General features: G+C 46.0%; 1 protein-coding gene and 1 long non-coding RNA gene across 2 annotated transcripts; one reads left to right on the top strand and one right to left on the bottom strand.

The window, feature by feature from the left end:
* Positions 1-295: 295 nt before the first annotated feature.
* LOC310757314 (lymphocyte antigen 6 complex locus protein G6c-like) lies at positions 296-14,460 on the top strand. Its single transcript, XM_083602638.1, has 3 exons — positions 296-433; positions 11,249-11,365; positions 12,750-14,460. Exons 1-3 carry the CDS (start codon positions 382-384, stop codon positions 12,881-12,883), a joined length of 303 nt encoding a protein of 100 aa, XP_083458764.1. The 5' UTR covers positions 296-381; the 3' UTR covers positions 12,884-14,460.
* On the bottom strand, positions 13,308-16,353 carry LOC310757510. The gene is made up of 2 exons (XR_014545281.1): positions 16,038-16,353; positions 13,308-15,354 (listed from the first exon to the last, which is right to left on the bottom strand). It is a non-coding gene; the product is annotated as an uncharacterized lncRNA (long non-coding RNA).
* Between the last annotated feature and the right edge of the window lie 512 nt (positions 16,354-16,865).

The raw sequence follows: 16,865 nt of genomic DNA, 5'->3' as shown, positions 1-16,865 counted from the left end.
GCTATCTGGTCTCTTCACTCCTCCATATTTTCGAAAAGATGTAGAGAAATATGCTTGCGGGATCAGCTTCTGCGGCGCTCTGGTGTTTGAAGATTCTTAAGTCCATCAATTATGGAACAGTGCTTTAATTGGATTGAAACTCCATTTCCATGCCACCACCAACACACCTCCTTTCCATTCTCTAAGTATCAGGTGTGCCTATTGTTCCCATTCCTTCATCCCATTGGTTGCCTCCAAATGGAAATCAGTTCTTGACCCTAATACCTCCCATCTCAGGACCTTTTAAGAGGAGTCTTGTTTCAGAGTCAAAGTTAGATTCTTCTGTGTTCTCTTGTCATTGCCACACACACATTCCTCCTCTCTCTCGTGAAATTTCTCAAGATGAACAAGCGTCTTCTCCTGGGCTTTTCCCTTCTGCTCTTCTGCACAGTATGTAAGTACCCGGCTTTAAAAGGAAAATAGGGGGTGTTGTTTTGCAAAACATTTGCATGGGAATTTAGCCAGCTAGAGGGCCTTCTCGGTAGTGGCACCCACCTTGTGGAACGCCCTCCCATCAGATATCGAGGAAATAAACAACCATCTGAAGAAGACATCTGAAGGCAGCCCTGTTTAGGGGAGTTTTTAATGTTTGATGTTTTATTGTGCTTTTAATTCTGTCGGGGGCTGCCCAGAGTGGCTGGGGAAACCCAGCCAGATGGGCAGGGTATAAATAATAAATTATTATTATTATTATTATTATTATTATTATTATTAATTAATTTATTTAGCTAGTGCAAATGTGTAAGAAAATGGATGGGTCCATCTTTTTGAGCAGCTCAGGTGCTGCATTGCCACACCAATCTGTGAGCGGTGTGAAATTTCAGCGGTTCTAGGCGTGCATGCCCATGGTTTGTGTTTCCTGCTTGTAATAAGGCACAGCGGAGGTGTGGTTAGGTTTATTAACACATATATACAACCTGAACCTATGATGGAGAGGTTCACAGCATAATCACTCCAAGAGGGTTTTGCTTCTCCCATAGGCGCAACCTTAGATCCAAATAGACATCAAACATCGTGCTGCTGCTTTGTGTCTTGGTCCCGTAACTCCTAACTCCAATCTCTCTACTCTAAAGTCTGGCTTTATCTGTTGAGGGAGGGGCCCCACTCATTTGTCCTCCCACACCAGGTCCCTTTGGATCCTTTGTTGTGTTAATGGGTTATCCCCGAGGCCAGGGATAGGCAAACTCGGCCCTCCAGATGTTTTGGGACTACAACTCCCATCATCCCTAGCTAACAGGACCAGTGGTAAGGGAAGATGAGGATTGTAGTCCCAAAACATCTGGAGGGCTGAGTTTGCCTATGCCTGCCCTAGGCTATCATCTGAACCCAGGAAGCTAGCCTGGTTATTAAATTCCCCTTGTTATTAAATTATTGCTTTGAAAGCTTGCTGATTCCAGCCTAATACCCATGGATCCAGCACCCAGTTTTAACACCCTGAGCCTTAATTAAATTCTAATACTAACTTGATCTGGAGATAATAGTGGTCTGGCACCCACAAATTCATAACTATATTTAAGTATTTAGGAATGGTGAGTCCTTTTGGGTCGTACCCAACTACTTTTATCTCAGAGTACGTAAATAGGTCTAAGTCGTGTCCACTCATTTAAATGTGTCTGCTCTGAGTAGGACTAACATTGTACACTTTGTTACCTGCTGGTGGGATCTAAGAAGACTGGACAGCCATCTTCCAGGGGTGCTCCACAAGATTCCTGCATTGCAGATCCTGAATTCAATGGGGGATTGAACAAGATCAGCCTTGGCCAACTTGGTGCCCTCCAAATGTTGCTCCCATCAGCCCCAACCTGGTTGGCTAAAGCTGGAGTAGATCACATCAAAATTTCTTTCCAACTCGATGTGTTGTGTCCAATGCTAGTCCTAATCAGAGCAGATCCATTGAACATATTTTGGGTTCCTTAATTTCGATGGATCTAGTGTGAGTGGAAGTTAGTTGGAGGCAACCCTGCGGTTCTGGAACCTTTGTCCCTCTAAATGTTGTTGGACTACAACTCCCATCAGCTTTGACTATTGGTCCTGCTGGCTGGGGCTGATGTGAGTCATTGTTCAGCAACAACTGGAGGGACAAAGGTTTGCCACACCAGATCTACAACTTTTTGCCATTTATGTGTGAGAGTTTGGAAGTGAAATCCAAAAGATTGTTGATGAAAAGAAAGCACTAAGTGCAGAGGAGGGCAGCCAAGATGATCAAGGGTCTGGAAACTCAACCTTACGAGGAATGCTTGAAGGAATGTTTAGCCTGAGAGGTGATATGATAGCCATGTTCAAATATTTTACTGGCTGTCAAGCGGGAGCATGCTTGTTTTCGCCTGTTCTTCAAATCCAATGGCTTCAAGTACAAAAAAAAAGGAGATTCCGACTAATAATAATTAGGAAAAAGATTCTGACAGGAAGAGCTGTTCAGCCGTGGAACAGACTCCCATGAGAGGTGGTGGACTCTCCTTCCTTGGAGGTTTTCAAGCAGAGGGTGGATGGCCATCTGAAATGGATGTTTAGCTGAGATTTCTGCATTGCAGGGGGTTGGTCTAGATGACCCTTGGGTCCCTTCCAACTCTAAGATTCTATAATTCTAATTACAGAAGTAATAATAATAATTTATTATTTATACCCCGCCCATCTGGCTGGGCTTCCCCAGCCACTCTGGGCAGCTTCCAACACAATATTAAAATACAGTAATGCATCAAACATTAGAAGCTTCCCTAAACAGGGCTGACTTCAGATGTCGTCTAAAAGTCTGGTAGTTGTTGTTCTCTTTGTCTGGTGGGAGGGCATTCCACAGGGCGGGCGCCACTACCGAGAAGGCCCTCTGCCTGGTTCTCTGTAACCTCGCAGAGAGGGAACTGTCAGAAGGCCCTCGGAGCTGGACCTCAGTGTCCGGTTACAACAGTGGGGGTGGAGACACTCCTTCAGGTATACTGGGCCGACGCCGTTTAGGGCTTTAAAGATCAACACCAACACTTTGAAGGCTTGTTATCTCTTGAGTTCACTTCTTGCTATTACTTTATAGTACCTAGGGTTGTCTTTGTTTCTCCGCATCAGCAGGACTAATCAGGTCCCAGCGCATAATTTCTAAAATTCAACCACCAAGGGTTTTAATTTTCCTTTGCTGCGTGTAATTCAGTATAATTAAACTAAGCGACAGAAAACAAGCTGAGAAAACAAAGTGGACAAGGGAGGGAGAAAGGAAGGAATATTTGCAACAACAACAACACCCCAAGCTAATCCTATAGAGGCAACAGTTTTCTTTCCCCTGTGAAAAAGGCTTCAGTTTTTCTGCCCCATTCTCAGGGCAACTGAGAATTTCGATGCATGTGAGGTTTTGAGCTTATATTGTTCTTGTAAGATGGCCGAGGGTGGGATGTGTATTCTTTCTACCAAACATTTCTCAGGCACTAGTCAGCCTCTCCCAATGTGCTTCACCATCTGAAAAAGGCAGATGGAGACATTTTCTCATGATGTCCTCCACTGGGGTTTGATTTAAGGTGAGCAGCTGGGAGATTATTGCTCTGTGAGATGTAAACCACAGTTCCCAAGTTTCTTCTTTGGGGGTGGGAAGCATAACAGAGTTATGAGTGTGTAGGTGCCAGACACCCTAAATTTCTGGGTCCGGTAGCTGTTAGAATTCAAGCAATGTTTGGAATGTTGAAACTGGGGGTCAGACTCATGTGTATTAAACTGTGGGCTAGACAATGCTCATCTCCAGGAATCAGCAAGCGTTAAAAGCGAATTAAGCAAGTTTAACTTCCTCATGAGGTGATAGCCTGGGGATGGACCATTATGAAGATCAAAGGATCAAGGGACTCTGTCTGGGATGGCAAATGAATGGGGCCCTTCCCTCCCTCAACAGACAAATCCACAGATCTTAGAGAAGTTAGAAACTATGTGACAGAGAAACAGATGAGCAGCAGGCAGAGCTACGGCTGATGTCTCTTTGAATTCTAAGCTATGGGAGAAACAAGAAACTCTTGGTGTGGTAGTGCTGTGAAACTCTTCCATTGTTGGCTTAGTTTATATGTGTGAGTTAATAACCCATATATCATAAAGACACCACAATCTCCGCTGTGCCTCATTTCCAATAGGAAACACAGACTTTGGTTACGCATGCCTTAAAACCCTGAATCTCACACCGCTCAGAGCTTTGGGTGGTGTGCCGCATTACTTTAAATGTGTAGTAGTTGTTGTTGTTACAATTTATTATCCGCCCTTCGCCCTAACGCCCCAGGGTGGATTACAACAAGTTAAACACAACATTAATATTAAACAAGTTAAGCACAACATTAATACTATTAAAACACAGTGTTACACATTATTAAAAAACAGATTCAAATCATTTAATAATATATAGTGTGAATGTGTCCCTGGTCTATATTGCTGTCTGAAGGGGCACTCTTGCCTTATAGCGCAACTAAAGCAGGGGAAATAAAATAAACCAGAACGTTTGTGCTATAAAAAGTCACAGGGTTCCCGCAAGAAATTACAGGAGGTGCACTTGACTGGAAAAAGGAAGCAGTGTGCCCGCCCCAAAACTTTCGTAGGCGCAAACAGAATGGAAAGTGGGGTCATGTGTAACCGCCCAGATACCACCTTGAGCATCTATAATCAGGAATGAACAATATAACGCTGCCCACTTTACATTCTGGGTGTTCCCTGGATTACGAAAGGCGCCTTGGCAGCCTCGACGGAGATCATCTGCCACCCATTCTTGTTCCCGTTCCAGCATTCCTTGGCACAGAAATCTGTTTACAACAGAAGCCTGGCTGCCATCCATCTGGGAGGGATTCCCTCCACCCTGAATCGTTTCAGGTTTCGCAAGAAGCTTCTTCCAGCGAAAAGAAGCTTAGATTTCCCCATTTGAACTTGCCTGCTGATTAAGATTTTCTGATGAGGCTCTTCTCTGGGTAACCTTCCCGGCTTCTGAAACAAGGCAAGCGAGGACTGAGAGGCTGACGTCCCCTGGTGTGGGGATTCCCAAATTGTTGGAAATCCAACCTCTGGACCAGTTGGCCTAGTGCCACCTCTGCTGTCTTTTGGTCCCTGAGCCCATCTTGCTTTTAAAGTTGACATCTTTTTCTTTTTTTCAAATTTTTATTAACATACAACACACATACATATACATTTACACAATACATAACACACTACCTTATTTTCATAACATAAAACATACCTACATTACTCTATATAATACCTACCTATACTGTACATATCAACATACCTACACACCTACCCCACACGTACACCCGCCAAGTGACTTGACTTCCAGCCATTCTAGTTAAGCTACTTTATTGTCCAACTAGCTTAAACGCATTTCATTATTTCTTTAATCTCTTCTTCTATCTTGACTTTACTCTCCTTTAACTCTAATCATTTTCTGGATTCACTCAATATCTGTCAGAAATTCTACTTTTTCCACGTAAATTTTGATGTAGTCCGTAAAGATAGCCCACTCCTTATTCACTTTTTGTACCATATCTCCTCTTATGTTAGTTCCGCAATATGGAAGTATTCCATCATTTTAGATAACCAGTCTCTTTTAGTTGGTTTTAAAGTTAACATCTAAGGACCTTGCATAATTTTAGATTTCCTCTTTTCTCCAATTGGCTGGTCCCCTGCTTTTATCTCTGCGGATTCCTAATTGTGGTTTTTAATTGTGTGTGTGGCTGCTTTCTGCTCTCACGTATTATTGCCTCAAGAGATTGCTGTGGACGGCAGGGTCAATATTGCAGTCGTAGAGAAATACAGTGCTGCGACTGCATGCAAATGATTAAGTGGGAGAGGGTGAGACAGGGAAAGGATTTGGCACCTGATCTCAAGGCTGCTTCCACAATGGGTATTTGCAGAACAAGCCATGCCTTGCCGTTCACTCATTTTGTTTTGTAGAACTTAGCATACTGTCATCCTGAAATGGACATACTCTTGTGTTTCCCCCTCTTTCCGGAGTTCAGAAAAACTGACTTTAAAACAGAGCACCAATTGCATCTAGTCAGGGCCCCAACTTTTATTGCCAATGAATCCATCAGTTATTCTACCTCCCCCATGACATACCTAACTAAACTCAAAGTCCCTAAGCACCGGAGGGCCTTTACCCTGGCACGTTGCCACGCCCTCCCCTCGGCTCTCATGGAAGGTCGATATAGGAAGATTCCTTACTTGGGACAAACAGAAATAACAGAGCATGTGCTTCTCCAGCGCTTATATTATAGAGACATCTGTATTAGCCTCATTCCCCACTATTCCATAAGTACCCAGGGCGCACAGGACAATTCTATATCTCCCTGCTGCTTTCAGATACCAACCCTCCTGCAACAAACAGTGTTGCCTGGTTCTGCATAGCAGCGCTCAAAATTCGTCACTTGATGACCTGCGCCACAAACTAGATTTAATGAGCACTCATATCAGACGCCAGTGGCGCTGTGGGTTAAACCACAGAGCCTAGGGCTTGCCAGTCAGAAGGTCGGTGGTTCGAATCCCCGTGACAGGGTGAGCTCCCGTTGTTTGGTCCCGGCTCCTGCCAACTTAGCAGTTCGAAAGCACGAAGTGCAAGTAGATAAATAGGTACCACTCCAGTGGGAAGGTAAACAGCGTTTCTGTGCACTGCTCTGGTTCACCACATGCTGGCCACATGACCCAGAAGCTGTACGCCGGCTCCCTCAGCCAATAAAGCGAGATGAGCACCGCAACCCCAGAGTCGTCCACGACTGGACCTAATGGTCAGGGGTCCCTTTACCTTTACATATTAGAGTGCTTTGTACATTTCTTTGTAAATTAATAGTCATAGCCTTTTATATACTAACCTTTTATGCTCTTCCTTATCTGTTTAATACTCCTAACCCTTCTTTTAGCTTCTTACAGTCTTTTACATATACAGTGGTACCTTGGGTTAAGAACTTAATTCGTTCCAGAGGTCCATTCTTAACCTGAAACCGTTCTTAACCTGAAGCACCACTTTAGCTAATGGGGCCTCCTGCTGCTGCTGCCACGCAATTTCTGTTCTCATCCTGAAGCAAAGTTCTTAACCCGAGGTACTATTAGCAGAGTCTGTAACCTGAAGCCTCTGTAACCCGAGGTACCACTGTACCTTCTTTTTTAATAACTTTAGATTTCCAAAAATGTTTTATAGATTTTAAATGATTGTACCCCACCCTACTTATGCTGGGTCTAGTACTGTAATAAAGATTTGACTGATGACTTTTGGGGAGCCCTTAATCTTGCGCAAGTCACGTAACTCACATGGGAGCATGGAAGGGAAGACGAACATCCCAGTTTTGGGACAGGAAGGCACCAGTTTGAGGAAAGCTGCGCTCCTACCTTTGTGGGCTTAGTGACGCAGCTGCATTAAGGGTTTCAAATCTTTATTCATTGGGGGGAAGTTGGCTACCTCAAGCTTTAAAGAAAAGAAAGATAAATTCAACCCTCAAGCTTGCTATACTTATTCAACACTTATTGCTGCTCGTTGCTTGTGCCAGCGCTTGATAGGACTCCTGAAGTGGGCAGGAATTAACTCAGCGAGAGAGAGAAATGCATTCCATTCCCAGTGCATCATCGAGGTTTTTTAATCTCCATGGAAGATTGTGGGATGTTGCAGAAACCAAAAGAACTTATAACACTAGACAGAGATGGCACAATCTCTGCTGGATGAGGTCCACATGAATGCCACCCCAGCGCCTCAAGCAGTTTCAGGAGTGCTTTTAATAACATTGTGAAAGAATATTCAAAGCATGTAAACAAGGATCACGGCCATGTGTTCACACACCCTCACAAGCAAGCATCTGGGGGGCGGGGGCGGATCCCTTTAGAAAACATTTTTTGTAAGTCACAAGTGACTTCTTTGGCGATCACTTGTAGCCGAGTAAGATTGTCTTCCATAAACACGGTTTTAACAATGAGTCCGTAAGTGACTGTGGAGGCCAATTCTGGATCCACACGTCCTTCCACAGTGGGGATATTGGTTTCTGGGTGGGAGTTGATCACGGTGTAGATTTGCCAAGTGTGCCTTCCTCTTAGCACGTTTCTCCCTTGCGTCCTGAGTTTGAGTGTCTTCAAAGCCCATGACACCTTTGGTAAAGGCTGTTCTCCAACTGGAGCGCTTGCAGGCCAGTGTTTCCCAGTTGTCAGTGTTTATACTACATTTTTTTAGATTTGCCTTGAGAGAGTCTTTGAATCTCTTTTGTTGACAACCAGTATTACGCTTTCCATTTTTAAGTTTGGAATAGAGTAGTTGCTTTGGAAGATGATAATCAGGCATCCACACAACATGACCAGTCCAATGAAGTTGATGTTGAAGAATCATTGCTTCAACACTGGTGATCTTTGCTTCTTACAGTACACTGATATTAGTTCGCCTGTCTTCCCAAGTGATATGTAAAATTTTTCAGAGACACTGTTGATGGAATTTTTCGAGGAGTTGGAGATGGCATTTATAAGTGGTCCGTGTTTCACAAACACACAGTAAGGTTGGTAGTACAATAGCATTGTAAACAAGCATTTTGGTTTCCCTGCGAATGTCCCGGTCCTCAAACACTCTGCACTTCAATCGGGAGAAAGCCGCACTTGCAGAGCTCAGGCGGTGCTGGATTTTGGCATTAGTGTTGGCCCTTGCGGAAAGATAACTGCCTAGGTAGGAGAAGTGATCAACATTTTTCAACGTTACACCGTTGAGTTGGATTTGTGGCGCAGCAGAGGGGTTATTTTGTACTTGTTGGTGCAGCACTTTGGTTTTTTGGATGTTGAGCGATAGGCCAAGCTTTTTGTAAGCTTCTGCAAAGATATTTAGGATGGTTTGGAGGTCATAAGTGACTAATGCAGGACTGTGGGCAGGGCCGTCTTAAGTATATCTGGTGCCGTGGTACAGTACAAAGATCCCTCCGGCGCCCCCCACCCCCCATTTCCCAGAGTTGGCAACCTTTTTACGGCACTGCTGGCAGCTTTGCGGGGCTGGAGGAGGCGGGCAGCGGCTGAAGGGAGGCTCCTCCAGCGGGGGCTCTGGGTGTGGCATGGCAGAGATGGGCGAGGGCACGAGCTGATGCTAGGTGGCACTGCATCCAGCCTCCGCCTCTTCCCTGGCACCCTCCAGAACTTGGTGCCCTGGCGCCCCACGCCACTTGCCTCTATGGTTCTCAACCTGTGGGTCCCCAGATGTTGTTGGACTACAACTCCCATCATCCCTGAGCTCTGGCCTTGCTACTTAGGGGTGATGGGAGTTGTAGTTCAACAACATCTGGGGACCCCCAGGTTGAGAAAGGCAGCTGTATGGGCAAGACGCCCCTGACTGGGGGACCCCAGGACCAGGGGGCAAATACCACCCTATAGATATACAGTCGTACATCGGAGGTCGAATGGAATCCGTTCCAGAAGTTCGACTTCCAAAACGTTTGGAAACCAAAGCGTGGCTTATGATTGGAAGCTCCTGCAGCCAATCAGAAGCCGCAGAAGCTCCGTCGGATGTTCCAAAGAACGTTCGCAAACCGGAACACTCACTTTGCAGCATTCAGGAGCCAAAACGTTCGAGTTGCAAGGCACCCGGGATCCAAGGTACGACTGCATAGGAATATAGATAAACAGGAACCTGCCTTACAGTGACTTGGACCGAAGGACTTTTGGATTTGCTGTTGGTATACAAGATTTCACAAACTGCTTTGGCAGGATGCGTCTCATAAGGGTGTTCTGAGCGTAGGTCATGATGAACAGTGTCCCCCGGCTCTTTTTGGCATCAATGTGGGTATTTACATTCAGAAAAAAGTCCTCTTTGAATGAATTTTGTCTTGGCTTGTAACTGATGCCTCTTAGGTAGGGCTGCCATGCGTACAGATTTTCCCGGATATTGCTGGGATTTCAGAGGCGGAATTGACATCCAGGGGGGATTTCCAAAAGGCGCCTTGTCCTAGATCTTAGGCAAATCAATTGAAAAGTCTTGGTTTTTTTGCATTTTTGTAAAAATAACAACACACCGGTGGTTTCCTAAAAACCTTTGGGTGTCCTGATTTTGAAATATGGCAGCTTATATGTATTTTACAGGCAAGTGTGTGTTTTAAGGGAAAACCTATAGAAAAAGATACAGATCTGTATTTTAGGGGAAAGTGCTCACTAAATTGTGCATAATTTAAATGCAATGGGACACACAGAGAGAGAGAGAGAGAGAGAGAGAGAGAGAGAGAGAGAGAGAGAGAGAGAATGCGTGTTACAGGCCACCCCAATCTCTGCCAAGCTGTACACGGGATTCCAGGGGTCTTGACCCTTCCCAAGGGCCTGTGCTCCTTCAGAGAATCAAGGATGCAGCAAAGACTGGTGTAGCTTTAAGAAATATGATTTATTCACCGCTTTACACCTTCAGTCCGCATGGTGGGAGCCTGGATCTTACAGCATGGTCATCTCAAGAGAGGCCTGTCCCCCCCCCCCACAGCAGTGCAGTGCTGGAATCCAAGGCATCTCTCCCAGCCGGCCTTCAGCCAACCTGCCCAAGATGGATCTCTCCCTTTGTGCTCCCCTTCTTCTTTTTCCCAGCACACCTTGCTAAAGACACACTTTCCCTGTTACCTCAAACATACGCCCCATCACCTTGGCAACATTGATCTCCCCAGGCCAAAGGATTCCTTGTCTGGCACAATTATGCAGCTTGTATTTTCATTCATATCCCAAACAATCAAAATCCTACCATTTGTTAATTCCTTGGGTTTAGGCCAACCTATAACACTCTCACTGTATACTTCCCGTGTTCCTATGTAAATATGTCCCCTGGTTTCTCACTCACTCACTCACTCACTCACTCACTCTCTCTTCATATGTATGTATGATCCATAGAACAACAGGATGGAACAGACTGAATGCATGTGAAACTAATCTGGAATGGAAATAGGCTGATTCATACATTCTTACAAAACAGTTTTGCTTTGACATCTGCTACAAATGGGGAGTGTGGTATAGTGGTTAGATTGTCAGAACAGGTCTGCAGGAAGCTGGTTTCAAATCTCCACCAAAACATGAAGCTCACATGAAGGGGCCTTTGGCCCATCACTGCCTCTGGTCTGACCTACCACACACTGCAAAGGATAAAATGTGGTGGGGGAAACCATGTGCACCATCAAGCACTGAGGAAGAAAGCTGGCATACAGTTTTTGGCTGCTGTTTTTTAAAGCACTTTTGTGGCCCGTTTATAATTTCTGATTAAAACCATGCCTGTCTTTCTGCTTCTCTCCTGCAGCTGAAGGTCTCGTGTGCAGAGTTTGCAAGTACAAACTTGGCAAGGTCTGCCTGGATACTGACGAACCTTGCAAAGCGGACGAAGGGCAGTTCTGCGAGACAACCAAAGTTTATGCTGGTAAGAACAATTACTGGAAATCCGCTAGTGCTGTAAAATCTCCATCAGTTGTGCAGCAAGAGAGCTAGTGTCTTCGGGGAACGGTGTGAGGTGTTGGTATCAACAGGCACCTGAAAAAGCGCTTGTCCCACAGAAAGGGGTTCCCTGCTGACCCCCAGTGTTTCCTGGCCCTGCTCCTGTTCCTCCTTGTGCTTGCTGCCTATTCATTTGCCTTATCTCCAGCTGTGGAGGGCAGGACTCGAACCCAGGGCTTCAGGTTACAAGAAGGGAGATTCATCCTGGCAGTAATTGCACGTCGAGACCCCGAAGCCACCCCCTCGTTGAGAAATAACACACACAAGGACACAGATATTAGGTTAATGTTACTGGGCAAATTATGGCCACAACTTTATTGATTACAGAATGTGAGCGGTATTGGCTTAGGCATTGAATGGACCCGACTATACCTGACTCCTGCCTGATGCACAGGAAGTCCAGTAAGGGTAAACCACTGGAAGGGGGAGCCCTGTCGATGCATACCAACTCGAGCTCCCCCTGGTGTTCCCATCGGGGTCGTGTCATGGCCCTAGACCCTGACCTGGGCTTCGGACAAGATCAACACCCCCAGATTCCTTTAACGGAATACCCTTAAGCATGGAGGGGCAGGTGATGGTCACACCTCCCCTCCCCCATCACAAGGTCAAACAATGCCTAACCGCAACCCTAACAAAGTTGTGACGATTGCTACAAAGTAGGCGAAAACCAAATGGCCAGTGCCAATTTGCCAAGTGGGAAAATTCCTACCACGCCCCTCAACGGCGATCAAGCGAGGTCCATAGCAAGGCCAGTGCCTAAAACCTGGAAATTAGGGAGGGAGGGCAGGTGATAGAGGAAGCGAACCAAAGAGGAAGCCCTCTGGCTCGTGCCTCTGTTTAAATGGTCCCGGCCACGCACCCCGGCCAGTGGATTGGCTGGTTGGGCTCTGACATGGCCGGGATCCCCCAGGCAATGGGGAACAAAGTCCCCCACCCCCGGAGGGGAGTCGGTGGCCACGCGGTCCACTCCTCCCCACAGGGAAGTGGAGCGGATGAACAGTTCAACAGCAGAATGGACTCCCTAGGGAGGTGTTGGGCTCTTCTTCCTTGGGGGGGGGGGGTTTAAGCAGAGGTTGGATGTCCATGGATGCCATGGCTGCTTTAGCTGAGATTCCTGCATTTCAACCCCAGCTCCCAGAACTCTGTGATTGTTTAAAGTGACACCGTAGTGCTTTAAACGTATGGTGTGGTGCTCTGTGGCTCTGTGCCCCAAACATCTAGATTTTCAGGGTTATCTGCTATGTGGTGTGACTCACCCTGGGTATAGGGAAGGAGTTAAACTAACACACATCTCGTTCCTCTCCCACCAGGCGAATTATTCCTCTTCAAGCGCTATGGCTGCGGCAAATACGCCGAGCTCTGCAACAAGACCGAGCGGAGGGAAAACGCCTTCAACATGTCCTACGAACGCACTTGCTGCGACACTGACTTATGCAACGCTTAGTTCTTGTTTCCTGTCCCTGGGAAGGTTCGGCTTAGCATGGGGCCAACAGCTGGTTCATTCACAATAAAAGCTGGCAAGAGAGACCCCTTTCACTCAAAAAGACAACCCTCAGATTATATGATCCCATCACTTTGACCTTCTGTCAGTGCTCAAGATTTCAGCTTCTTCTTCCCTCCCAAAGGTTCCCCCACCTCATTTGTGGCCTCTCCCACAGGACCTGCTGAAGATGCTTCATAGCTAGTTCTATGTAGCTCACGTTCAAAGCACACAGTTGAAGCACTAAGACACCTCTATAAACAGTCATGGCTTCCCCCAAAGAATTCTGGGAACTGTCGTCCGTCAAAGGTGCTGAGAGGTATTGAGAGAGACACACACCCCTTTTTCCCTCTCGCAAAACTACAATTCCCAGCATTCCCTGTGAAGAGGGATTGACTGTTAAGCAACAACTTAAATCCTTCAAAGGTAATTAAAATTGGGCAAAAAAGTACCCGCAAATTAAAACACATGTAAGTGGCCTACATGTCTGGGCAGGCTTGCCTACACAAACATGCTTTTAGCAGGCACTGAATAGTAGATTCATTAATTTCAATTGCTCTTCTATGAAAAGGACCTCTGTTGTTGCTTTTCCACCCTTTCTTTAAAGTCTTCAGAATTGTTTCTCTCTGTCATCATCACAAGTTTAGAAACCAAACTGCATTTCTCCTGAAGATTGAAGCATATAGTAGAGGAAGATTTGTATGTTTAAACTCCCCGAGAGAAACAGCATAACTGGAGAGAATCTTTTTCTCTCTCTTTAGCAAATGGCTGAGGGGGGACGACAAGGGGTGGGACATCTTTTTCGGCCTGAGGGTCACATTTTTGAGGGGGGCAACCTTCCAGGGGCTGCATGACAAAGGTGGGTGGTGCTAGTGTACACACACACACACACACACACACAGCCCTCTGTTCTCCTTCAAGCAAGAAGCATCTTCAGAGTTCAAGGATACATTACAGCTAGCTAAAAACAGTTGAGGCTGCCTAGCAGGTCTGGTGTGGCTTAAGAATAGTCTTCAGGGCCGGACAGAAAGACTTGGGGGGCCGTATCTGGCCTCTGAGCCTGAGATTCCCCACCCCTTAGTTAAAACAATGGGTGTCCTCTTCTCAATCTGAATTCACCCTGAGCTGCATTGCCAGGTGTTTATTTGCTGGGGAGGGGGGAAGAGTCAAGAAAAATATGTATGCAAAGTTTTAAAATGTCCTGTTTTCTTTTATATCTTTTTGTATTTACTGGGGAGCTGTGGAGAGTTGCTGAATTGCTGACTTGGCAAATGATAAAATGGGCGGGGTATAAATAATAAAGTATCATCATTATTATTATTACTACGCATGCTGCATTTACTCTAGCAGAATCTGAAATCAGATTCCTTAAACTGAACGTCAAAGAGATTGCATACAGTAGTAAAATACTGTGGAGTTTGTACAACGATGTGGTACTGTGTTTTGCATGGCTTTTGTGCTTCCGGTGTAAACCGCAGTCGCTTTCGAATTGTATTGCTGCCATCTTTGGCTGAAGGAATGAATAAAGTCGGTTGACTTGACCATGCTGCCTCTGCACAAGCCTTTTCCTTCACAGGACCGGCGTCTTGTAAGGCCCATAGATAGATTGGGATCCATTTGTAGATTGCTGGGTGGTTTTCAGTTGATCACCAAGGGAACCTCAGAAGGCCCCCACAGCTGAGCTCCAGCAGCTTTGCCACATGGAAATATACAAACGGGTTTCGGGAGATGGTCAGAGCTGAGTTCATCATTGCAAGGACCCAGCAGGTGCATAGCTGTCAACTTACAGATTTGAAAATAAGGGACCAGCGGCCTCGGAAATAAGGGATCAGCAGCCAAAATAAGGGATTTTCAGAGCACAGGTATGTTCAACTTCTGAGCCCCTCCGAGCCAAAGGCAGAAAGCCCAGCCAGCAGCCAAACGAAGCCTCAAGCGGTGGTTCCCACAGCGCAGCAACCCGGCAAAGGGGATGCAGCAAGGAAAACCACCGTCACCTCTCCGCTGGGAAGCACTGAGCAAAGGCAAGTCCCCAGGCAATGCGGCCGGGCACAAGGCATGCAAGTTCCACCCCCCCAGTCGTTCTTAGACTCCTTATTGGGTGAGCAACGCAGCCAAGCAACACAGTTGGAGTCTCCCTCCTCCCTGGCCGGCAGGGAGGGAGGGAGAGGAGCTGCTTCCTTTGAAACCTGAGAAATTTAAGGGACATCATCAATAAGGGACAGCAGCGGGACACGGCGTTGGGATAAGGAACTTTCCCTCTAAATAAGGGACGGTTGACAGCTATGAACAGGTGAGCTACACCTTCAAAGACCACCTGGAATAGGAGACATATTTGAGGTATATTCGATTGTGACATCCTACATGTTTGCCCTGGGCTCTCCTGGAAAGACGAGACAGTGCCTAGTTAAACACTGGAGTGTTGTCAGTTTGTTCTGCTGTTCCCACAAGGCGTTAGGCTCTCCTTCCAATGTCAGAAGCAAGACAAGCATCTGTCCGCTTGCATGTGATCAACTAGTGCACGACCATATATATGCATGGTGCCAGGAAATAAATAAATCAATTCAAGCCTGGGAATAATGGGAGAAAGCTGGGAAGTCCTCATGGCTTGTGAGCAGACCCTCCCCAGAGCCTGAAGAGGCTGTCAGTGAGTCAAAAGTCCAGAATCAAAGATTTTAAAGGCTTAAAAGGGGGGGGGGACTTATGGGCTCCAAAATGGCACATGGGAGCTCTCACTGCTGCCTCGCTACCCCACTCAACAGCTGTCGGGCGGGAAGCTGCATTAAGCGGGCTTCGATGTGCTGTTTCCTGTGCTTTTCTGGCAATCCAGAGGCAAAAAGGTATAGCATAAAATAAAAAGGTATTTCTGATGCCTCTTAAATCGCCCCGGTTCCCTTATGCGCGTGGGGGGCCAGGAAAGTAACTCCCACATAAGTGGGGAGCCGCCTGTATACTATTATTATTTACTAAATTTGTTAGTCACTTTATCTTGCCCAAGGCAATCCAAGGCAATTTACAAATCTCTGAATACCAGTGGCTTGGAATTGCAGGTGTGGAGAGAGTTGCCGTTCTCATGCCCCGATTGTGAGCTTCCCACCTGGTAGGCCACTGTGACACTTACGAATTTTTTTTATTTTAAATATATTTATTTGGTTTTTCAGATTAAAATTTAACAGTCACATATCCAACATACAACATAAAAACAAGATTCCATGGAGTCTTTTGGGCTTCCCTCCTCCCCTTTGTGGGTCCTATGGTTAATCATCTCCACCTGCGTCTTTTATATTAATCCAAATCTTTTACCTCTCCATGGTGCCCAAAACTCACCATTAAACTACAAGCTATATTCCAACCATACTAACAATTTTAACTGTTTACAATAGTCTTTAAGATGAGTTATAAATCTTTCCCATTCCTTATTAAAGTTTTGGTCTTCCTGATTTTAGCCATTTCGGCATAATCCATCAACTTGGTTTGCCATTCTTCTCTCGTAGGGACTTCATCTTCTTTCCATCTCTGGACCAATAACATCCGTGCAGCCGTGGTCGCATACATAAATAGTCTTTTCTGTTCCCTTGGGATTTCAGCACCTGTTATTGTTGTTTAGTCGTGTCCGACTCTTTGTGACCCCATGGACCAGAGCACGCCAGACACTCCACTGCCTGTCTTTCACTGCCTCCTGCAGTTTGGTCAGACTCATGTTGGTAGTTTCGAGAACACTTCAACCATCTCGTCCTCTGTCATCCCCTTCTCCTTGTGCCCTCAATCTTTCCCAGCATCAGGGTCTTTTCCAGGGAGTCTTCTCTTCTCATGAGGTGGCCAAAGTACTGGAACCTCAGCTTCATGATCTGTCCTTCCAGTGAGCACTCAGGGCTGATTTTCTTCAGAATGCATAGGTTTGATCTTCTTGCAGTCCATGGGACTCTCAAGAGTCTCCTCCAGCACTAGA

The sequence above is a fragment of the Podarcis filfolensis genome, assembly GCF_964270895.1.
Source record: "Podarcis filfolensis genome assembly, chromosome: 2".
Classification (NCBI taxonomy): Eukaryota; Metazoa; Chordata; class Lepidosauria; order Squamata; family Lacertidae; genus Podarcis; species Podarcis filfolensis.
Note: the sequence above shows the minus strand (reverse complement) of the source record. Positions and strands in the feature narration are given on the sequence as shown.

Excerpts from the sequence above, each read along its gene's own strand:
- LOC310757314 (XM_083602638.1), top strand. The coding sequence starts at position 382 with ATGAACAAGCGTCTTCTCCTGGGCTTTTCCCTTCTGCTCTTCTGCACA. Across the intron at positions 434-11,248 it reads TCTGCTCTTCTGCACAGTAT|CTGAAGGTCTCGTGTGCAGA; the intron begins GTAAGTACCCGG and ends TCTCTCCTGCAG. Across the intron at positions 11,366-12,749 it reads GACAACCAAAGTTTATGCTG|GCGAATTATTCCTCTTCAAG; the intron begins GTAAGAACAATT and ends CTCTCCCACCAG.